The sequence below is a fragment of the Malus domestica genome, chromosome 11 (assembly GCF_042453785.1).
Source record: "Malus domestica chromosome 11, GDT2T_hap1".
In the NCBI taxonomy this organism is placed as follows: domain Eukaryota; kingdom Viridiplantae; phylum Streptophyta; class Magnoliopsida; order Rosales; family Rosaceae; genus Malus; species Malus domestica.
The window spans coordinates 21,300,469-21,323,096 of NC_091671.1; the positions used below are offsets into that span (position 1 = coordinate 21,300,469).

General features: G+C 35.2%; 1 protein-coding gene and 2 long non-coding RNA genes across 3 annotated transcripts in view; all 3 read left to right on the forward strand.

Annotated features, from left to right (window-relative positions):
* Positions 1–22,628, forward strand: part of LOC139189297 (uncharacterized) — a 69,344-nt gene that overhangs the window by 6,818 nt on the left and 39,898 nt on the right. The window lies entirely within an intron of this gene.
* On the forward strand, positions 1,766–5,032 carry LOC139189348 (uncharacterized). The gene is made up of 3 exons (XR_011573211.1): positions 1,766–2,433; positions 4,580–4,707; positions 4,995–5,032. It is a non-coding gene; the product is annotated as an uncharacterized lncRNA (long non-coding RNA).
* LOC103413115 (molybdopterin biosynthesis protein CNX1) lies at positions 10,800–18,850 on the forward strand. The gene is made up of 12 exons (XM_029088745.2): positions 10,800–11,322; positions 11,984–12,114; positions 12,768–12,869; positions 13,018–13,101; positions 14,827–15,054; positions 15,237–15,427; positions 15,528–15,632; positions 15,786–16,091; positions 17,470–17,627; positions 17,734–17,840; positions 18,125–18,181; positions 18,377–18,850. Exons 1-12 carry the CDS (start codon positions 10,941–10,943, stop codon positions 18,593–18,595), a joined length of 2,070 nt encoding a protein of 689 aa, XP_028944578.2. The 5' UTR covers positions 10,800–10,940; the 3' UTR covers positions 18,596–18,850.

Consider the following 22,628-nt stretch of genomic DNA (forward strand, 5'->3'; position numbering starts at 1 on the left):
GAGAAGGATTTGCATGGCAGATTCCTAGGGGGAAAAGAATTAATGTGTTTAGATGGATTAGGACTCCTAAATTCAGATGAGAAGGATTTAGAATAGGATAAGGACTCATTTTGCAGCTGGAGATAAGTTTAGATAATGTTGGATAAAATAGGATAATGTTTGGATAATATGGGATAAGATAAGATAAGACTAGATAAGATAAGATTTGTTGAGGATAAGGTTGGATAAGATAAGATTGGTTAAGGTTTTAGATAATGTGCCTTCTTTTTAGCTGATTCCTTATCTTCTTTGTCTTGAATTTATTTTCTTCATCTTTTTAGCACATTCCTAGCCTCTTGAACTTCAAAAACGTCCATCCACCTTGCTCCAAGCATGTGCTATCCATTCTTAGCCCAAAACTGCTCCAAATTGCACTTTCTTGCCAACTTTGTCATTTGGACCTACAAACACACGAAATAGCTTAAAACACTATAATAAGTAGAAACTAGCTATGAAAATGCAAGAAAACAAGCTAACTAAGTCGCATAAATATGCTCCTATCAGTTTTAAGCCATACAAAGATTTAACAAGTTTACACACTTTCTTCTCTTGTCCAGGAAATAATTCCTTCTGGTTGTTCCATATAAATTTTCTCATCTACATCACCATTTAAGAAAGTTGTTTTAACATCCCTTTGATGTATATCTAGATTATGCAAAGCTGCTATTGCAACTAACATTCTAATTCATGTAATTCTTGTAATAGGTGAACAAATGACAAGGTAATCTAAACCTTTTTTTTTTGTTTATAGTCTTTGGCAACAAGTCTTGCTTTATATTTGTCTATTGATCCATCAGCCTTCATTTTCCTTTTAAAAATCCATTTATAACCTAATGGTTTATTTCCAGGAGGATGATCAACTAGTTGCCATGTGTGATTCTATATGATAAATTCCACTTCAGCATTAATAGCCTCCTTCCAAAATGGAGCTTCAAGAGAAGACACTGCTTCTTTACAAGTTTGAGGCTTATTTTCTAACATAAAAGTTAAAAAATCAGGACCAAAGGATTTAGTGGTCTTGGCACTTTTGCTACGTCTAGGTTCAACTTCAGGTTCTTGTTCTATAGCCTCTTGGTTTTCATTGTCTTGATACTCTTGATTATTATTACTTTAGTCTAAAGAAAGGTTTGGAATTGGCACTGTAGAAATGAATAGTGTTTTGATCCGAATTTCAGATTAATTACAACCATGCCATTGGTATTTCTGTTGGTTTTGGGCCAGCAGCTCGATGGCTTTAGCTGGGAAGCCCGGCCCTTAGTAAGGCCCAAATATTTAATTACGTTTTTGCCCATCACATATTACAATCCAATGGTGGGCATGGTTTATTATGAAGGGCAATTTTGTCCTCTTAGATTTGGGCAAGATAAGGGTCAGCGGGTAGCTATCATTTGGTCCCGTTCGATTATCGTTTGGTATACAGACGGGACGGGACGGAACAGAATGGGATGGGACAGGACAGGACGGGACAGAACGGAGAGGGAGCAAAGATGCCCTCGGATGGAAATAAGGAGGAAGAAGAAGGAAACAGAGAGGTTATAATTTTGTGTTCCACGGATGTGGAACGAGTCGTTTCAGGGGGGTGAGGCGGAATGAAAATTCACCCAAAATTTATCCCGTAGAACAGCGCGTTCCACCCGTTTAGGCGCACCAAACGTGGGACGGAACACCTCGTCCCACTCTGTTTCATCCCGTCCCACGTACCAAACGGTAAGGGTTTCAGGTAGGGCATGCGAGACAGAGAGGAGAGAGAGAGAGAGAGATGGCGATGGAAGGAAAGCAAGGGGGAAGGGTAGGGGTCTCGCCAATATTGATGCAGATAGGATGGTGGGTATGGGCAGAGAAGACCACATGAGTCGTCGGGATTTCAAGGAGACGGGGTAGGGGACATCGAGAAACCCTACTGAGGGTGAGGTGTACCAAATCTTGCGCTGCATGCCTGAAATCCAAAGATAAGTTTCTTTTTTAAATTTGTATTATTTAATGTTGCCTTGGATTTTCTGATTGTTTAGTATGTTAGGTCCGGTTTTGGGGGATTTGTAATTTTCTAGAGAGAGATGGATAGGGAGATAGAGGTAGATAGAGAGAGAAGAAAGCATGGATGTGTGCATTTTTTGGGATTAATTAATGGGTTAGTGCACAGGGTCAGTGAGGAGAGAGTCACAGAGGGGTGTATGGCAGGGTATGGGTTTTCGGTTGTTCCTTCTGATTGAATAGGTTATGCACTGTTTCAAACTAATTGTTTATTGTTTTGTTTTCCTTTTGCTTTGTTAGAACCATAATTCGATTTTTGGGTTTCACTTTGCTCATTTTTGTGCTTCTTCAAAATTTTCTAGTGTTTGCAGGTGAACTATGTGCACGGTTTTTTGGACAAGTTAGGAAGATCCACATGAACTGGTATGCTGCTTTGTCTTTCTGTTGGATTTTTATGTTCTGCTGCTCAAAGGATTTTAAAATGTTCTAAATCTGATTTACAGTACTTGAGTGCCACTTTTATAGTGTTTGTTCCCTGCTGTATACCTGCTGTACAGTTTCATTTCTATTTCTTCATAACTTTCTTGGTGCTGGGATATATGCAGATTGAGTACAACGAATGTCCAATGTTCTCTAACTGTTCGGGTATTAGTAATAGGTTGTGTAGTTCAAGAAATTTAACATTTAGCAATTGGCGAGTTAGATGGAGCTGTTGGGCTTTACTATCTTTGTAGCAGCATGCCTAACATTTTTTAGGCTTTACACTACCTTCCAATTTAATGAAAAATTCAAAGATTGGACGGTATTGATTGCAGAAATAAAAAAAATACTATGATATTAGAAAGGTGAAAGTAATTGTGTTAGAAGAAGCGGCTAGCATGATGGATTTTAAGTTTGTATTTCTAAAAGTTTTTCGTTCTGCATTTTTTCTTCTGTCCTTTGTATGTCTGCAGTTTGATCAATGGGTTCAAACCCTTGAATTGAAATTTGTTTGACAGCCTTGAAAGTGTTTGCCTTTTTGGTGCTCTTTAATGTGTACTTTCTTTTGTTCATCTAGATTAGTGTTTATCCGGCCCTTTTAATCGTTGCAGTTCACAAAGTCTTTATTGATATTGCAGTTGTTATTTTTAATTTATCTTTGTTAGGTAGACGGCATGTACTGTGGGTTTCGGTGTTTAGGGAATATTTTGAGCTTCATTACTATTTTAATGGTTAGGGTAAATTTTGAGATTCATTAATAGGATTTTTGTGGCTAACATTCTTTAGCTAAATTCGTCACTATTTGGTGTTTGGAGTCCAGTGGATTGGTATCCATATCTTATAAATATGTTGGCCAAGACATGTTAGCTTTCATTCTGCTTTTGCTTTCATTTTGTTGTTTCATTTTCATTTCTTATATCTTGCTTTTGCTTTTGATTAGTAGTTTGAAAGCTTCTGTATCATAATATGAATTCTGGTGTGTGTGAGTGTGTGTGTCCAGTGTTTGTTCATTTCGAATTCTCAAGCGTGATGATATTGCCTATACATGTAGATTTTACATTGCTTTTGTGCCATGCAGTACCAACATTCTATGTGGCCTCTTAGCTAATGATACAATCACATTATATGAACTTTAATTAGTTTTCATGACACAGTTTCAATTTCTTTGCTTTGTTTGCAAATTTGTGCATTTATCTTCGGAGCACTTAATCGATTTAGCTTGCAGTTTAACTATTGAGGATTCTTAATGTATTTTGGTTTTACCTGGATTCCATTTCTGTGATTGTCACCCTTAGTCGGTGGTATTATCTTTACAATGGATTTAAATTGGGGGTTTAGAGAATCTAATAACAAAATTGAATTATATGTTCCATGCTTTTCGTTTTCATTTTGGGTTAAAAAGTTGGAGCTTTGGATCAGGAGTTTTGTTTATTCAACTATAATTTTGTGCTTAGGAGACTATCTGAAACTGCTTAAATTTGTTTGCATAGGAACTTTTTTTTTTCTTTTCGATGTAACTTGTTTTGTTAAAGGTGATGATAAAGATTTATCAATATTGTTTGTTCGGAGTTATGTGGGAATTAGAAGGGAGTAAATTGTGATCGTTTATGCAGCATTTGATAAAATTGAGAAATAAAATTGGGGAAATAATGTTAATAGTTTGTAGATGCTTAGGAGATTGTCTGGGGCTGCTTAAATTTTATATATTCAGTTGCATAGAGTCGTCATGACATACACAACCATGGTCAGATTGCCATCCTTAGTTGGTGGTATTATCTTTACAACGCATTCAAATTGAGGATTTAGAAATCTAATAATAAAATTGAAATATATGTTCCATGCTTTTTGTTTTCATTTTGGGTTAAAAGGTTGGAGCTTTGGATTGGGATTTACCTTTATTAACCTATAATTTTGTGCTCAGCACACAATCTTGAGAGTCTTAACATGATTGTTCTTCTATTTCATAGATTCGAAATGTGTTTAGTCTCATTTAATTGGTGTACATTTGCTCATTTAAATCAAATTTTATACGATTTGGTCCTCCAATTTCTCTGAATTTAAACGGATTTACTTTCTTTGGAAATTTCAGGAACTTTAGTTGTGGGAGGAAGAAGCCAGTTCCTTGCTATTTTTAGGTATACGATTAGAAATCGGAGGGTTTAAGGTTATGCACTTGCTTTGGATGTGACTGCCAGAGAAATTCAAGCTTCTACTAAGGTAATTATCAATAATTTGATTGTTTAATGCGATCAAACGTGGTAGTGAAATGTTAAATTTGATGGCTACAAGTTTCTAATTAGAATGCTAATGCTGCAATTCATGATGATCAATATGTTCTGACTTAAACAGTTACTGCAAATGTATCGTTGCTTTGTGATGAATAAGTTATCTTTTTCATATAAGACTTTTTGTTTCTGGATACTAAGTCTAAAATAAAGATTTCAGAGCAAAACGTTGATCGAGTATAAGTGAGTTGTGATTTTGTAGTTTTTATATGTTTCCAGATAAAAGTTAGGATCTGCAGAGATTAGAAAGTGAAAAAGGGCAAAGGAAAGTGATGCTGACTCATGAAAGATGGTTCAAATCTCTGTTGGAGGTACATTAGATTTATGTTTCTGAAGTGTTAAGTACATTGTTAGGACTACAGATTTGGATTGAACTCAATGTTCTCACTGTGTATATTTAAATATATGTGTGTGTATAGATGTGTGTGTGTGAATATATGTGTGTATATATAGATTTATACATAAAAGGGAAGATGGATGGATAGGTGTATGCTTACTCCGTAAAAGAAGAAGAGAAAACGAAAACCACACCAAACAACTGGCATTTAAAGCTCTTTTTCTTTTTCTCTTTTGAAATAAATCTCTCTCTTTGTTAGATTGTTAGGGGGCTGCACTGTGTGAGGGCCATGTATGTTTTATTACGGTCGTATCTATAGTTTTGGGAACTGGAGAAAAGAAGTGGAACAAACCATTTGCATGGCAGAGGCCGACTTGATTATTTCTCAAATTTGTAGTGCACAAAAATGGTTTAGTATATATGTGAAGGGGATGAGAGAAGGCAAATATGCAAATGCTGTATCAGAGATGATTCCTTTACAATGTTCGGTGCTTACATTTGTAGTTTTAGGATCAGTGTGGATGTTTCATAACATTGAAGGATCCCCTATTCCAGTGTGGATGTTTCATTGTACAATGTGTTTATATGCATGTTCACTTGAATGTTTATAAAAGAAAAATTACTTATCATATCGACCTCATTCGCTCATGTATCCCTCTGTTTGTTCATAATTATGTTGAATTTATTCAACTTAGATGTGTTTTATTCATCCGATTACGCTTGAAACATTTGGTTCCCGCAGCAACGCGCGGGCGTAATTTCTAGTTATTACTAACAGTATCAAAAGTTCTTTTAAGAGAACTTCTTTCTTGTGCATCTTTGTAAAGAAACACATTGTCAAAGAATGATGCACTTCTAGATTCAATAATTGTATTCACATGTACATCCGATATATCAGACTTGTGTACAAGGAAACTATATGCACTATTGTTAATAGCATAACCAATAAAGATACAATCAATGGTCTTTGATCCTATCTTAACCTTTTTGGGGTTTGGGACCGCCACATTTGCTAGACATCCCCACATTATTAGATATTTATGAGGCAACTTGTTGGGAATATGATTTGCAGAAAGCAATGCCTCTCCCCACAAATTTTGGGGTGCCCTAGAACTTACCAAAAGAGCATTCATCATTTCTTTAAAAGTTCGGTTCTTGCGTTCAGCAATACCATTTTGCTGAGGTGAATAAGGAGCTGTAGTTTGATGAATAATTCCGTGTTGGGAACAAAATACACCAAAAAATGATTCATATTCACCACCTCTTAGTACCTTTATTTTTTTGTTGAGTTAGATTCTCAACTTCATTCTTGTAATGTTTAAACATTTATATTGCCTCATCTTTACTCCTGAGGAAAAATATTTGACAATATCTTGTACAATCATCTATAAAAGTAATAAAATACTTTTTACCACCTCTAATTTGTATAAACTTTTTAAATCACATATATCAGTTTGAATTAGCTCTAAAGGTTTTGTACTTCTTTCTAAGGAATGGAATGACAATTTTGTTAGTTTTGCTTCAACACAAATTTCACATTTCTTAGTATAATCAATGTTATTAGTTCCATGTTAATAAATTTACGTAATTTTTCATAATTAACATGTTCCAATCTACCATGCCATAAATGTGATGACTCAATCATACAAGCAAAACTAATTGTATTATTATTAACTTTGGGTACAACAGCCATTGTATTAATCTTGAACATACCATCAATAAGATACCCTTTCTCCACCCATTCTTGGAGAGTAGAAACTTATCAAACTTAAAAACTATTTTGAACCCATTCTTACTAAGCAGCGATTTCTTACTAAGCAGCGATTCAGAAACCAAGTTCTTCCGAATGTCAGGAACATGAAGCACTTTATTAAGAGTGACTTCCTTCCTAGATGTCATTTTCAAAACCACGCTCACTTGGCCTTCAACTTTGGAGGTGGGAGAATTTCCCATAATCAAATGCTCACTATTATCGTTTTCTTCATAGGTAGAGAACATGTTCCTGTCAGAACATATGTGACATAAGGCTCGAATATCCAATATCCACCCACCATGCTCTAGTAGACTAGTATTGCTCACCAAATTGACTTCAGACATGACAGCAGATAAGTTAAAATCTGCATAGTGCCGAGCAGCAACAACAAAGGAATTTGTAATTTTGTATTGGCAAGGGCACTAGCCTTCTGAGATACTTTCGACCTTTTTTATCTTACTTTACAATGTCAAACTTAAAATTAATACTGTATAAAATAAAGCCAGAAACTAGACAACTTGATAGAAGTTCAAAGCATATAAAGCTACTGATTATATAACTAACAAAACAAATTATAGAGATGCAAATTAGTTATGAAACTTGTCAAACTAAATTAACAAAAGGTAATAAGAAACACAAGATGACACATGTGGCTATTAAAAGGAAAAGAGGATTTGCTTATTTGAAAAGAAGGTTCAACACGTTAATTGCTTTGAAGGTTTCTAACATTTATACGGAACTTATCAAACAAACAACATTTAAAATAGAATTAATGGAAAAGCATCGAATAGAGTGATTCACAATTATAAACCAAATAAAACTGCAGTCTATTCTGATTGGTAGAAGAACACAGAAACTCAAAACATATATTAACACTTTAATAGCAAATATCACAGATAATTCGTCTTAAGTTTGTTGGAAATATAGTGCTAATTTGCTGTTAAACAATAATTATAATGGAACTTGCATACAAAATTAAATAAGTTTAGAAGAACCTTAATTAAGTCGAGGCAAGCGTTGGACGCTCTGACCTTAAGACGAATTACGCCCCACACAGGTGCTAATGGTTACCCGCGCTTGCCTCCCAGGATACAATGACTCCACTTCCTTGTGAAAGCAGCACTTCAATTCACAAGGATCCTTGAACCAGATTATGCAGGAAACTCTGTCACGAATGGGATGAAATTCTAATATCTTTCTATTTGGTAGTTGAGATGCAGTGGATGGAATGAATGTATGATGCAGGATGATTGCTTTATTTATGGATGCTAATGAGCCCCTTCGGAAAGAGTGTGCCTAAATTTGAACATATAACCAATGCATCTTTTGGGTAAACAGGTGCAATGATGCCTCACTCCATAATCAAGTCAGGGACACCGCTCCTTTGTCCATTGAATTAATTAATCAAAATTTGATTGTAACTTTTCACAAGAGAAGTCATCAATCCATATACAACTTCCTGGAAAGTTGCAATACCTTTCCGATTGAGGTTTTGTACCGTAGGATTATTGACCCACCAATGGACAATTTTCTTATTTCCCTTCAATTTAGAAATTTAATATTTAAAAAAAAATCTTATTAAATTTCTAAAAATAACAAATCTAGAAATTTTAGGAATAATTAATTCACTTGGAGCATTTTCTTTATTTTTACATTATGAAGTAATTACAGTAAGAACATATTTTCAAAATATAATTTCTCATTACAATAAGAAACATACTAACGAATAGATAGCCTGAAGATGTGTCAATTTTATTGATTCATTTACGGGGAATGGTTCTAAGCCAATTTTTGAACATATTAAAGGTAGCGATAATATACTAGCTAATATCTTATCAAGACTTGTTTATTGAACAATAATGGAATATCATGGACCATCATCCTCGAATAATGACTATCATGGACCATAATCTTCAAATAACAGAAGACCACAAATTATAAGAGTAACTTTCAATAGCATAAGATGCACCATGGGCCTCCACCATTTACTAGATTTCAAAATAGCATAAGTAAAGCAGCGTCACCACCAATACTCACCTTTGACTTTAATAGCACTATAATTGAAGGAATAAAAAAAATCAAACTTTGAGGTATAGGACAAGGGTACTAGGACTCACTAATAGGCAACAGATTCTCTTAGACAATAACTTTTCAAACATCCAGATAAATAGCTAGGCATGAGGTTAGGACATGAGAAAATTATTAGAGATCACATGGCATTGATAAATTTAATTTTCATTAAAGCCAACACCATATTCATTCTCTTGAAAATAGTCTCCAAACACTTCCTAGAGATCACATGGCATTGATTAACCAATTTATCAAAGCAAAAACTCCAATATCTTAGAATGTTGCAAAAGGCAAGTAACTAAGAATTGGCATAGAATGTGATCAACATAAGATTAAAAAAAAGAGGTTATTGAACCCACCAATAAAGAACAAGAGACTAATGAGCCCATTAAAGAGGGAGAGATCAGAATTGAGTTTTTAGAAGAAGATATTGAAATGGAGTAGCATCAGACCGAAGAAGATAAACAACAAAAGCATGAAAGGTTTCTTAAGACCTTACCATTAGAATTGATAAGTGATAATATTTTGTTAGAAGAAATACCAAAAGCAAAATTAAGAATATTGTCATTAGACATGCAATATGAGATCCTGAAAAGAGCATCACAATCTATGTAGGAACTTCAATTACGGTTACAATGTGCTCTGTATTAGTCCATCTTTGATCCAAAATCAAGGATTGATAATATTATAAAGATATATCTACCATGTCACATCCCGACCCAGGCTTCCACCACATCCTGGACTCGACTCCATCATAGTACGATATTGTCCGCTTTGGGCCCCGACCACACCCTCACGGTTTTGTTTTTGGGAACTCACATGAGAACTTCCCATGGGTCACTCATCATGGGATTGCTCTCGCGCCAACACGCTTAACTTCAGAGTTCCGATGGAACCCGAAGCCAGTGAGCTCCCAAAAGGCCTCGTACTAGGTAGAGATGGGAATATACATATAAGGCTTACAGGATCCACTCCCTTGGGCGATGTGGGATGTTACAATCCACCCCCCTTAGTGGCCTGACGTCCTCGTCGGCACACTTCCGGCTAAGGATTGGCTTTGATACCAAATTGACACACCTCGACCTAAATTGAGGCGTGAGGGTGATGGCCAGCACACCTCAATTTAGGTCGGGGTGTGTCATACCATGTCTTTCTGATAGTACAGAGAATTGTAATTGTAAACCAGAGGTTAGTATACCTTTGGCTAGGATTAATGTAAGAGACTAGACCATGACCTTTTAGTTTTGAGCATAAAGAAAAGAATAATGTAGTAGACGTTAACCCAACGTTACTATTAGAATTTGGTTATCTTGATAAAATATTTATTAACCATAGTTCCTAATTAGAATTATTCCCTGCTAAGCTTAAGAAAGTAGCAGAAGATTATTTAGAAGTTTGGAAAGAAATTTGTATAAGTTTTAACAGCAGTCCTCCATATTGGTATATGCATATGCACAAGAAAGAAGCTGGGCATTTAGCCATGAAAAAAGATCTTTTAGGCTGTTTTCTATATCACCCTATTTATGAACTCTTCACAACAAAATATTTTGAGATATTGAAGAGTCTAGATGTTAGCTTTAGATGAGTAAGTATGATATGATATCAGTAGTAGTAGAAGAAGAAAAGTATATTTACAGCAAGACAAATGTCTGTCACCAATCTTACTAAAAGTTTCAAAATTTTAAAGACGAAACTTTAAAAACCTATTACAAGATAAAAGAAAATAGTGAAAGAGAAGTAGAATTAAAAGACGAAAATGAACAATAATGAAACAATTTGATAAAAGAAGAACTGCACAATATCGACAATATAATAGAAACATAAAAGAGCTGATAGCGGATAAGCAAAAGATGAGAAGTAGCATAAGTGAAGAATATTTCATTATAGCACCAAAAATGTAAATGATGAATGGAATGATTACAAAATAGTAAATAAAGAATTTTTTTTACCCATTTCAGACTTTTCACTCCAAAAAAAATCCTAATGAGTAAGAGTGAATCCTAATATGACATTTTCATTAAAACCAGGTTGGTGGGGGGAACCCTTGGCTAAAGAGTCACAGTTGACGATGGGGGAGACGGCGAGAGAGGACAGCAGGAAAGGCACGGTGATCTCAGTAGAAGACGCTCTCGAAACAGTTCTGAGAGTGGTCCAGCGGCTGCCGCCTGTCACTGTGCCCCTCCACGATGCGGCTGGGAAGGTGCTGGCGGAGGACATTCGCGCGCGTGAACCTCTGCCGCCTTACCCTGCGTCGGTGAAGGATGGGTATGCGGTGGTAGCTTCGGATGGGCCAGGCGAGTATCCTGTAATCGCTGAGTCAAGAGCTGGCAACGATGGACTTGGCATCACCGTCACTCCTGGAACTGTAGCCTATGTTACCACTGGAGGTAACATAATAAATATTTTGAATTAATTTGGCAGTCTCAGTTATTTGGATGGATGCTTTACAAATGTTTGTATTATAGGATAGGATAGGATTGGATTGGATTGGATTGGATTGAGTAACTAGTAAACTTCGAGGTATATTGAAAGTAGAGGTGAATGATTTTGTTTATTCTGAGGGGATTATAAGGCGAGTAGACATTAGGAAATTTTTATCTCTTCTAATCCTATCATTTTGTGTTTGGGGAGGTGGGATTGGAATGGAAAAGTTTCCTTGACGAATATCCATCTTCTACGTTCAAGTTGGACATATTTTTTATCATTTCTTCGTCCAACATACCTTGAATAAAGTGAGTTATCCAATCCAGTCCTAGACACCAAACAAAATGAACTCGCAAACTTCCTACAGTCACTACCCATCATCCTTGGAGAATATCAAGCCAACAAACCATTTGTGCATCATGATCCCCCAGCCTAGTACTAGGAACCGTGTTTCCTATAGTCCAAAACTCTGGACATTAATGAAATTTGTACTCGTCAGAATTTTCTGTCGTATACAGTAGTTTATAACCCTAGCGATCACTAGCCTTTCTTTCCGTAGGTTTTGGGTCTCGACGTATTAGTCTTTTTGCCTTTAATCCATTCTCCCGGTGTGCATTGTTTTAGGACCAATACCTGATGGTGCCGATGCAGTGGTACAAGTTGAGGACACTGAAGAAATTGAAGAGCATTCACTTGATTCAGGGCAAGTAAGAATATTGATACAAACAAGCAAAGGAGTAGATATTCGTCCGGTGGTATGATGTCATCCTTTGATGGTTGATTAACATTTTTCTTTGGGTTTCTTCCTTTTCATTTGAGAATGTCTCGTCCTCCTATGTACTGCACCTTTGTATTAATACATTTTTGTTTCTTGCATAAAGTACCTATTACTTGAAATAGGTTGGATCACTGGTGGAGCAAAAATAGGAAGTAGAGAAAGAAGAGCAATACCTTAGAATTTAACAAAGGTCTCCTAGGAGTCTCACCTAGAACCCAATGAAGGCTACATTACACCAGGATGCTAAAACTAATCGTGCAACCAAAATTCCCAAATACGAAAAGTAAACTTGACTGAAGACAACCTGGTCTGTGTGCATAGTTCCCTTTTATTAATTGGAAAAAGATGGCCATAATGCTTTATGGGTTTGACAGAGGATCAAAACTGGAATTTGGGGAGAGTTTCTTAGAACTATTAAATCACATGGAGGGCAGTAAAGGGAGAGTGTGCACCTACAATTGCATAAGCGACTATATTTAGCATTGTTCCATGATGGATATCTTCATTTGTACCTTTTGTCAGTCATGTTCTATAAGGGGAAAAAAAAGAATCTATTTCGCAAACTTACAGTTCTCGTACTTGTTTAATCTAATGAAGTTTTAAAAGCTCATTCAAAAATTTGTTTGCAAGGGTTGTGACATTGAAGCAGATGCTGTAGTATTGACATCTGGGCAAAGAATTGGTGCTTCAGAAATTGGTTTGCTTGCCACTGTAGGAGTGACAATGGTGAAGGTAGTAAAAGAATTAATGTTGTGCTTAGTAATTTGTTACTGAGAGCAACTATGCCGTATATTTTCCATTTGTTTAGGAATGAACTTTTGTTCCTTATAAAATAATAATAATAATAATAGATTGACACTGAGAGCCAAATGTCATGTAGGTATATCCAACTCCAACAATTGGTGTGCTTTCCACAGGAGATGAACTCGTGGAGCCAATGACAGGTTGTTTAAATCGTGGCCAGGTACTGTAAGCTACTGAAATCTTCTCTCTCTCTCTCTCCCTCTCTCTCTCTCTCTCTCTCTCTCTCTCTCTCTCTCCGTGCACATGTTTAAGGTCCTTCACTTTGTAGTACAAAAATAACAGTGTGCGAGTGGCCAATTTAGTTTTAAAAAGTCGTGCATGGTTCAGGTGCTAATGTAAGTTCTAGACCATTGTTAGTCAGGAGAAAATGGTAGAAAAATATTCAACAAAGCTTAAAACCTCGGATTCTTAGGTATTATTAATTCAATGTTCCACGAATTCATACTTATTCAAGGTTAATTACACTAACACCCCCTGAAGTTTATTGAGTTTTCACAAAACCCCCACAATTTTGAGACATTACACTAACACCCCCTCACGTTTTAATTCACTTTCACATAACCCCTTTAGTCAAAATTATGCTAATAAATTGACAACTTTACCCTTATAACTAATACTTAAACAATAAAAAAAATCTTTATAATTTATACAAAAAATAAATTAAACATTAAAATAGTATCACTATCTTCATCTTCTTTTTCCCTGCTAAGAATGCTTATGAACAATGGGATTCTACTTCATAAGCATTCTGCTTGCATCCATAAGAAAATAATTAACAGCAACAAAATTTCAGTTTCATGAAAAATTACTTTGATATGCCAAAACAAGTCAAAAGGCGCAAGAGGAATCAACTGAATTTGCAACTTGTAATGAAATTTCTTGTATTTTGGTCTAATTCTATTCTTTCGAACCAAAAAATAAGCAGACAGTTGCTTTTACCTGCTGAATAACGTAATAAAGTTCATAACGTCTATGCTTGTAGAGCCTTGATGCCCCTCCCATTTTGTGAAAGCCCTGATATCATTGCATTCCAAGTTACTATATCCCTCGTTGGCATCCTCCTACACACCAGACTGTTGTCTTCCAAATTCCCACACTTTGCATACATGGTTGAAAGAGCACTTCTAATTGGTACTACAAGACTGAACGCATACTTGATGGTACGGGCATGGATTTGCTTTCCTTGTTCAAAAGCACAAAGACTCGAACATGCTTTGAGGACGCTAGCCCTCATTCTTAGGGCATCCTTCCCCTCCCTTTTTTAATGTTTATTTATTTTTTTTAATATTTTCTTTTCTATGGAAGAGACTCTAAGAAAAGATTTTAGAGTACTTGGATCTAAGTGAAGACGTGAAACAAAACTGAGCGCAATGGCGTTCTAGGATTCATACAGCCGACCCCACTTAATGGGAAAAGGCTTTGTTGTTGTTGTTGAATATTTTCTTTTCTATATAATTATAAAGACTTTCTTTATTGTTCAAGTAATTAATTATAAGGGTAAGTTGTCAATTTATTAGCAGAATTTTGACTGAAGGGGTTATGTGAAAGTGAATGCAGAATTTTGACTGAAGGGGTTATGTGAAAGTGAATTAAAACTTGAAGGGGTGTTAGTGTAATGTCTCAAACGTGAGGGGTTTTTGTGAAAACTCAATAAACCTCAAGGGGTGTTAGTGTAATTAACCCTACTTATTCATCATTGTGTCCTTTGCTTTGGTTCACAGAGTCATACCCTACCCGTGTCTCATCACATTACAAGACAAGGGTAGGTGTTTTAGTCTGTTGTTAAAAGTAGTGTTTGCAATTGTATTGGCAGTACCGTTATCAATGATGCTGCTACTTCACATGTGGTAAGAATACAGAGTAGGCTGATGCAGTTCTTGTGCAGATTAGGGACTCCAACCGCGCTATGATACTGGCAGCTTCACTACAGCATCATTGCAAAGTTCTTGACCTAGGTATTGCTAGAGATGATGAAGAAGTACTGGAGAATATCATCAATACTGCCATTTCTGCTGGAGTTGATGTTATTCTTACGTCTGGAGGTGTTTCCATGGGAGACAGGGACTATGTCAAACCACTATTTCAAAGGAGAGGGACAGTGCATTTTAGTAAGGTGGGCTTAATCTGCAGTCATTCTCATATGTTTTCTTTCTCACTCTATATTTCCTTGTACGATGGGTGTAGGAAATAGGAACCAAATTCCAATTGTGATGATGTATTGAACTGAAAGGTGGTTTGATATTTGTTATAGAACATAATATATAATGTTAGTTTAGAATTTAACCAGCTCTTCAGGTTTGGATGAAACCAGGAAAGCCTTTAAATTTTGCGGAGATCAATTCCAGACCTGAAGAGAATATGCCAGTGAAAAGAATTTTTGCATTCGGGTTGCCTGGAAATCCAGTTAGCTGTCTTGTCTGCTTCCATGTATTTGTGGTCCCTACCATCCGCCGTCTTGCTGGATGGAAAAATCCTCATCTTTTGAGGTTGCTGAAACTTCTGAAGCTCTCTCTCTCTCTCTCTCTCTCTCTCTCTCTCTCTCTCTCTCTCTCTCTCCCACCTTACTTTTTAAATTTCTATGTATAGAGTGCATGCTCGTCTTCGTCAGCCGCTAAAGACAGATCCTGGACGCCCAGAATTTCATCGTGCTATCATTGGATGGGAGTTAAATGATGGATTGGGATATCCTGGGTAAGTTGTTTAAGGAACTTGTCATGTAGGTGTCTTGTCTAGTTCCTTTCAGAGTCAAAATACCTTTTTCCCTATATGCCAAATCATTGTTTTTTATATGTTTTAATCCTCTGTTTACATTAAGGGAAAAACTCTTTCTATTTTGCTTTTCAGCTTTGTTGCTGAGAGTACTGGCCACCAGAGGAGCAGTCGGATTTTAAGTATGAAGTCTGCTAATGCTTTGTTGGAGTTGCCAGCAACAGGCAGTGTAATAGCAGCTGGGACTTCTGTGCCAGCCATCATTATTTCTGATATAAGCAATGCTATTTGCGAAAGTTCCTCGTCACCTAATTCAGCATCACCTTTCCAAAGATTTATACTGCAAGAAAGAACTGTAGCTGAGTCTCAGGATGCCGGGGTTAGAGTAGCAATTCTTACAGTGAGTGATACTGTTGCATCAGGGGCTGGGCCTGATAGAAGGTATGGTATTCTTACCAACACACATAGTGCATATATATGTGTCCATATATTATCTTAAGGGCTGCAAAGCTCGACCTCATTTAATGACCTTGTGAACATGAAACTTTTTATGTTCTGTAAAATGAGATAATTTTTGTAGTACTTTCCACATGGTGAAAGTTTATGATCTCCTCATTAAAGTTTGTTTCCCTACCTCATAGTAGTTTTGTAAACTTACTCGAGTCTAACATATTTTGTCTAACATGTTTTGTAAACTTTCCCTAACTCATAATATGCTACTAGGACCTTAAGAATGAGTACTCAATTACACTAATTGTATCAACATACGCCTTCTTCACGATCTCCCCATAAAAGTTTGTTTCCCTGTCTCGTAGTAGTTTTGTAAACTTACCTGAGTCTAACATATTTTGTTTAACCTAAATATGTGTTTAAATATCTTGAAGTCAAATGCTCCCAAGAAAAAATTTATCCAAATGCAATTGCTTTTTTACTCTTTGTTTCCTGATAAGTTGTGAACCAAGTCTTCGGTCAAGAATTTCAGTTAATCTAGTCGCATCAACATACGCCTTTTTGAGTTTTTGGTTACATGAGGGCAATTTGTAGATGCTAGAACGACAGCACATTTGATGTTCCTCATTATCAAAGTTTGATATGGAAAAGGTGAATGCTGTGCAAAATATTATGTAGGAGCTGTTTCTCACAGCTGAATCTCTTTTAAAATTGCTGGAAAATTCATTTTAGAAAAATCAATGACTTCACTTTTGGACAGAAATTAGTCGATTCATTACTCTTCTGGCATTGGCTCTCAACCACAAGGTGCTTTTCCAGGGGCTTGGGGGGTTTCTAGGGTTGCTCAATGTACGAAATAGTTCTTTACAGTTTTCTGTCTTAGGTAGACCATAATTGAACTCAAATGCATCTAGATACTCCTTTTTGAATGGTTGTTTCAAGGAGGTCACTTAATAGATGCCAAAGAAACAACGCAAAGCTGATATTGCTCCTTGTCAAAGTGCAACATGAGATGCACTCTATGCTTTGCAACATTATAATGAACCCTTCGCTTTAACTTCTTGTTCCTGTGTATATAAAGTCCTCCTGTGGTTAGTAAACACTCTAATCATGGAACAAGCACTCTTGGAGAGTGCAGTGCAATGGAGAGTTGTATGCTGTTCATGTATCTGAAAGTAGACTCCACATAACATTGAATTATATCTTTCTCAGCAAGATGTGCTGAAAGGTTACAACCTTATGTTTGGTTAAATTTTGTGAATTTCTGTTCCTTATAAGAATGTATTTGAACATATTACATGGATCTTCTTCGTGTTTGTGCATTCTGCATTCATCTATGAGTATTTCTTTGTTGTGTCTTGTTTTGCAGTGGTCCAAGGGCAGTTTCTGTTGTAAATTCCTGTTCAGAAACGTTGGGGGGAGCTAGGGTTGTTTCAACAGCTGTGGTCGCGGATGATGTAAGCAAAATAAAGGATGTTCTACATAGATGGAGTGATATTGAGCAAATGGATCTCATCCTCACCCTCGGTGATTTTCTTGCTTTTTAGTGGGCTTGTTTCTTTCGATGAACTAGCACCTCTTTAATACAGTTTTGTTGAATTCTTCTGAAGTAATTTTATGTTCTCAAATTTAGGTGGTACTGGCTTCACCCCACGAGATGTAACCCCGGAAGCAACCAAAGAGTTGATTGAGAAAGAAACACCTGGTCTTCTTCATGTCATGATGCAAGAGAGTTTGAAGGTAGCTTAACATATATGGAAAAATATGCTTCTATATGATGAATTCAAATATTATTTCTCTTGCTGATTATTTCTTGAATGTGATTTTCATAGTATTTAAGTGCAACTCTAAGGTGTAGGTTGGTTTCTGTAATCCTAATGACAAATACTTAATCTTGATGACAGAAAGCTCTTAGCTAACGGATACTTAACAGCGAACTATATAATGACATAAGCACCTATGCTGATGAATTGACATCAAAGATTTATTTAGCTTAAACTCTAATTTTTCCTTAACTGAGACAGGTGACACCAACTGCTATGCTCTCGCGGTCTGCAGCAGGAATAAGAGGGTCATCACTGGTAAGGTCACGATGTCGTTGTGCATTCCTTATCTTTCGCATTAGTAGATGTGGAACTGTGAACTATATAGTTGCATAAACATTGTCGACGGTCAGTGATGTTAGATTGATATGGTTTTTTAAACATCTGGATTGTATGGATGATTTGGTTTGACTCCCTAATTGTGTAGTCTTTGTTCGTACTGTATACATTCAGATCATTAACATGCCTGGGAATCCAAACGCGGTTGCTGAGTGCATGGAGGCTTTGTTGCCTGCCCTCAAGCATGGATTAAAGCAGATAAGGGGAGACAAGAGAGAAAAACATCCCCAACACGTCCCTCACGCACAAGGGGCAACTACGGATGTGTGGGAACAAAGTTATAAGCTGGCCTCAGCTAGTGGCACCGAGCCAGGTTGTTCTTGTTGCCGTTAATACGGAGGAATAAAGGCATGTAATAGTGTATTTTTTGTCCTGCATCTCATCAAATGTAATAATGGTATTGTTGTATGCCTTTATAGTTTATTCTTGATAGGGAAAATGCGGTTGCTAAAGATATGCGTAGATTCGTGTACTTGTTATACAAATTCAAATTTCGAAAAAAGGGAATTATGTCGAATATTTGGGATATGGGATAAACAACCTCCTTTTGGTATTGATACCGAATTGAGAATGCAAATGTTTTTACAATGTGAGATTCACTTACTTTTTCATTTGTTTACGTGTTAGAAAACGCATATGACATATTAGGAATGAGAATGACACTGATACTCGTATCTTGCATTTCCACTCCCACTTCGAGTAAGTAAATACGTCAAATTGGATGGAATTATTCATATTTGATTTGTTTGAGTTAACATGTCTCTGCTTAGGAATCATAAATGGATGAAAATTTAGTTTTTGTATAGTGTGAATAAGGTTCTAAAAGAAGCTAGGTGCTAATCGGCTAGCGGGCTAGGACTTGGCGCCTAGGTGGATTAGGAAGATTTAAGTAAATATGACAAATTGGACGGAATTATTCATATTTGATTTGTTTGAGAGTTAACATGTCTTTGCTTAGGAATCATACTTGATTAGCAAAGGTCACATTCTATGTGTGAGAAATATTATTTTTATTTTTATTTTTAAATATTGTTTAAAAAAAATTAATAGGAAAACTAATGAAAATGGCTTGAAAACTTTGAGTTTTAACGATAAGGAAAAAATAAAGGGTAAAGTGAATAGTATCATGTTTGACTTTTTAGTGTAAAAATGTGGTTTTTCGTTAAAGTGAATAGTACCGTGGGCTTTTCGTTAAAACTCCCAAAATTAATTGGTAGGAGTTATGCAACCATAATAAAAATAAAAATAAAAATGCTGGCAGTTATGGAGAGAGAAAAAGATAGAGAGAGAGAGAGTGAGTTTAAAGACCTGGCAATTCCTGACACAATCCAATAACCCGACACGACACAACACGAAATTAATAGGTGTTCGGGTCGACACAATAATGTATCGGGTAGTTATCGGGTAACCCGATAAACACGTGAGTAACACGATATACGATAAGCAAAATATTAATTTTATAATTTTATAACCCTAAAAAATACTATAATAATTATATATATATATATATATATATATATACACACATATTAAATTAAATATTCAAAATTGGTGACCATTGGATCGGCTTAAATATACATACCATTCAATTTCTTAAGTGTTATACGTACAAAATAAATAAATTTAAATCTACTTAATAAATATATATATACCATTGCACTTGATGGGATACGAATTCTACAAAACTAATTTCAACGATACAACTGTCAAACTTGTTTGTATATAATTCGAGATCGCATCAGCAAAAAATCGCAAAAAACAAACATTCAGAGATCAAGTAATGAGACAAAACATTTCGACAATTATCAACAAAAAATCACGATTCAACAACTTCGATTTTGATGATTTTTTACAGCTACACCATATATGAATACAATGAATGAACTCGATCTTTAATTTAAACTATTTACACTAGAACTCTTAAGTGTTAATGAATCTATTGTTTTGATGAGATACGCATTCTATGAAACTAGTTTCAACGATCCAATCGTCAAATATGTTTGTATACACTTCGAGATTGCATACGCCAAATATTGCAAAAAACAAACATTCCGAGATCAAGTAATGAGACAAAACTTTTCTACAATTATAAATGAAAAATCACGATTTAACGGTTATTTTAACTTTGATTTTGATGATTTTTTACAGCTACACTCCTTAACCCTATATGAATACAATGAATGAATTCAATATTCAATTTAAAATATTTACACTAGTGGATATAAAATCTTATGTTATACTTAATAAAAGTATAAATAAACTCTAAGTATTAGTGAATCTATCGTTTTGATGGGATACGCATTCTACGAAACTAATTTCAACGATCCAACCGTCAAACATGTTTGTATATGCTTCAAAATCGTATATGCCAAAAATCGCAAAAAACAAACTTTCAGACACCAAGTAATGGGACAAAACTTTTCGACAGTTATCAACGAAAAATCAAGATTTCACGGTTATTTTTACTCCGATTTTGATTATTTTTTACAGCTTAACACCTTGACCCTTTATGAATACAAAAAATGAATTCGAGCTTCAATTTAAAATATTTACACTAGTGGTTATCACAAAATCATATATTATACTTAATGAAAGTATAAATAAACTCTAAGTGTTAGTGAATCTATCGTTTTGATGGGATATGCATTCAACGATCCAACAGTCAAACTTGTTTGCATATGGTTCAAAATCGTATACGCTAAAAATCGCAAAAAACAAACGTTCAAAAACCAAGTAATGGGACAAAACTTTTCAACGGTTATCAACGAAAAATCAGGATTTAACGGTTTTTTTATCTCCGGTTTTGATTATTTTTTAAGGCTACACACCTTGACCCTATATGAATACAAAGAATGAATTTGATCTTCAATATAAAATATTTACACTAGTGGATACCACAAAATCTTATGTTATACTTCATGAAAGTGTGAATAAACTCTTAAGTGTCACTGAATCTATCGTTTTGATGGGTTAAGCATTCTACGAAACTAATTTCAATGATCCAACCGTCAACTTGTTTGTATATGCTTCAAGATCGTATAAGCCAAAAATTAAAAAAAAAACAAACATTCAGAGATCAAGTAACGGGACAAAACTTTTCGACAACTATCAACGAAAAATCACGATTTAACGGTTATTTTAACTCCGATTTTGATGATTTTTCCCAGCTACACTCATTGACCCTGTATGAATACAATGAATGAATTTGATCTTCAATTTAAAATATTTACACTTGTGGATACCCCAAAATCTTATGTTATACTTAATAAAAGTATAAATAAACTCTAAGTGTTAGTGAATCTATCGTTTTGATGGGATACACATTCTACGAAACTAATTTCAACGATCCAACACTCAAACTTGTTTGCATATGGTTCAAAATCGTATACGCCAAAAATCGCAAAAAACAAACGTTCAGAAACCATGTAAAGGGACAAAACTTTTCGACGGTTATCAATGAAAAATCACAATTTCACAGTTATTTTAACTCCTATTTTGATGATTTTTTACAACTACAATCCTTGACCCTATATGAATACAATGAATGAATTCATCTTCAATTTAAAATATTTACACTAGTGGATACCACAAAATCTTATGTTATACGTAATGAAAGTATAAATAAACTCTAAGTGTTAGTGAATCTATCGTTTTGATGGGATACGCATTCTAGGATACTAATTTCAACGATCCAACCGTCAAACTTGTTTCTATATGCTTCAAAATCGTATACGCAAAAAATCGCAAAAAAGAAACTTTCAAACACCAAGTAACGGGACAAAATTTTCGACGATTACCAACGAAAAATCAAGATTTAACGGTTATTTTAACTCCGATTTTGATTATTTTTTACAGCTAGACACCTTGACCCTATATGAATACAATGAATGAATTCGATCTTCAATTTAAAATATTTACACTAGTGGATACCACAAAATCTTATATTATGCTTAATGAAAGTATAAATAAACTCTTAGTTTTAGTGAATTTATCGTTTTGATGAGATATGCATTCTACGAAACTAATTTCAAAGATCCAATAATCAAACTTTTTGCATATGGTTCAAAATCGTATATGCCAAAAATCGCAAAAAACAAACGTTCAGACACCAAGTAACGGGACAAAACTATTCGATGGTTATCAACGAAAAATCACGAATTAAAGATTATCTTATCTCCGATTTTGATTATTTTTTACGGCTACACACCTTGACCCTATATGAATACAATGAATGAATTCGATCTTCAATTTAAAACATTTACGCTAGTGGATACCACAAAATCTTATGTTATACATAATGAAAGTATAAATAAACTCTAAGTGTTAGTGAATCTATCGTTTTGATGGGATACACATTCTAGGATAC

Excerpts from the sequence above, each read along its gene's own strand:
- LOC103413115 (XM_029088745.2), top strand. The coding sequence starts at position 10,941 with ATGACATTTTCATTAAAACCAGGTTGGTGGGGGGAACCCTTGGCTAAA. Across the intron at positions 16,092-17,469 it reads GGGGCTGGGCCTGATAGAAG|TGGTCCAAGGGCAGTTTCTG; the intron begins GTATGGTATTCT and ends CTTGTTTTGCAG. Across the intron at positions 18,182-18,376 it reads GAATAAGAGGGTCATCACTG|ATCATTAACATGCCTGGGAA; the intron begins GTAAGGTCACGA and ends GTATACATTCAG.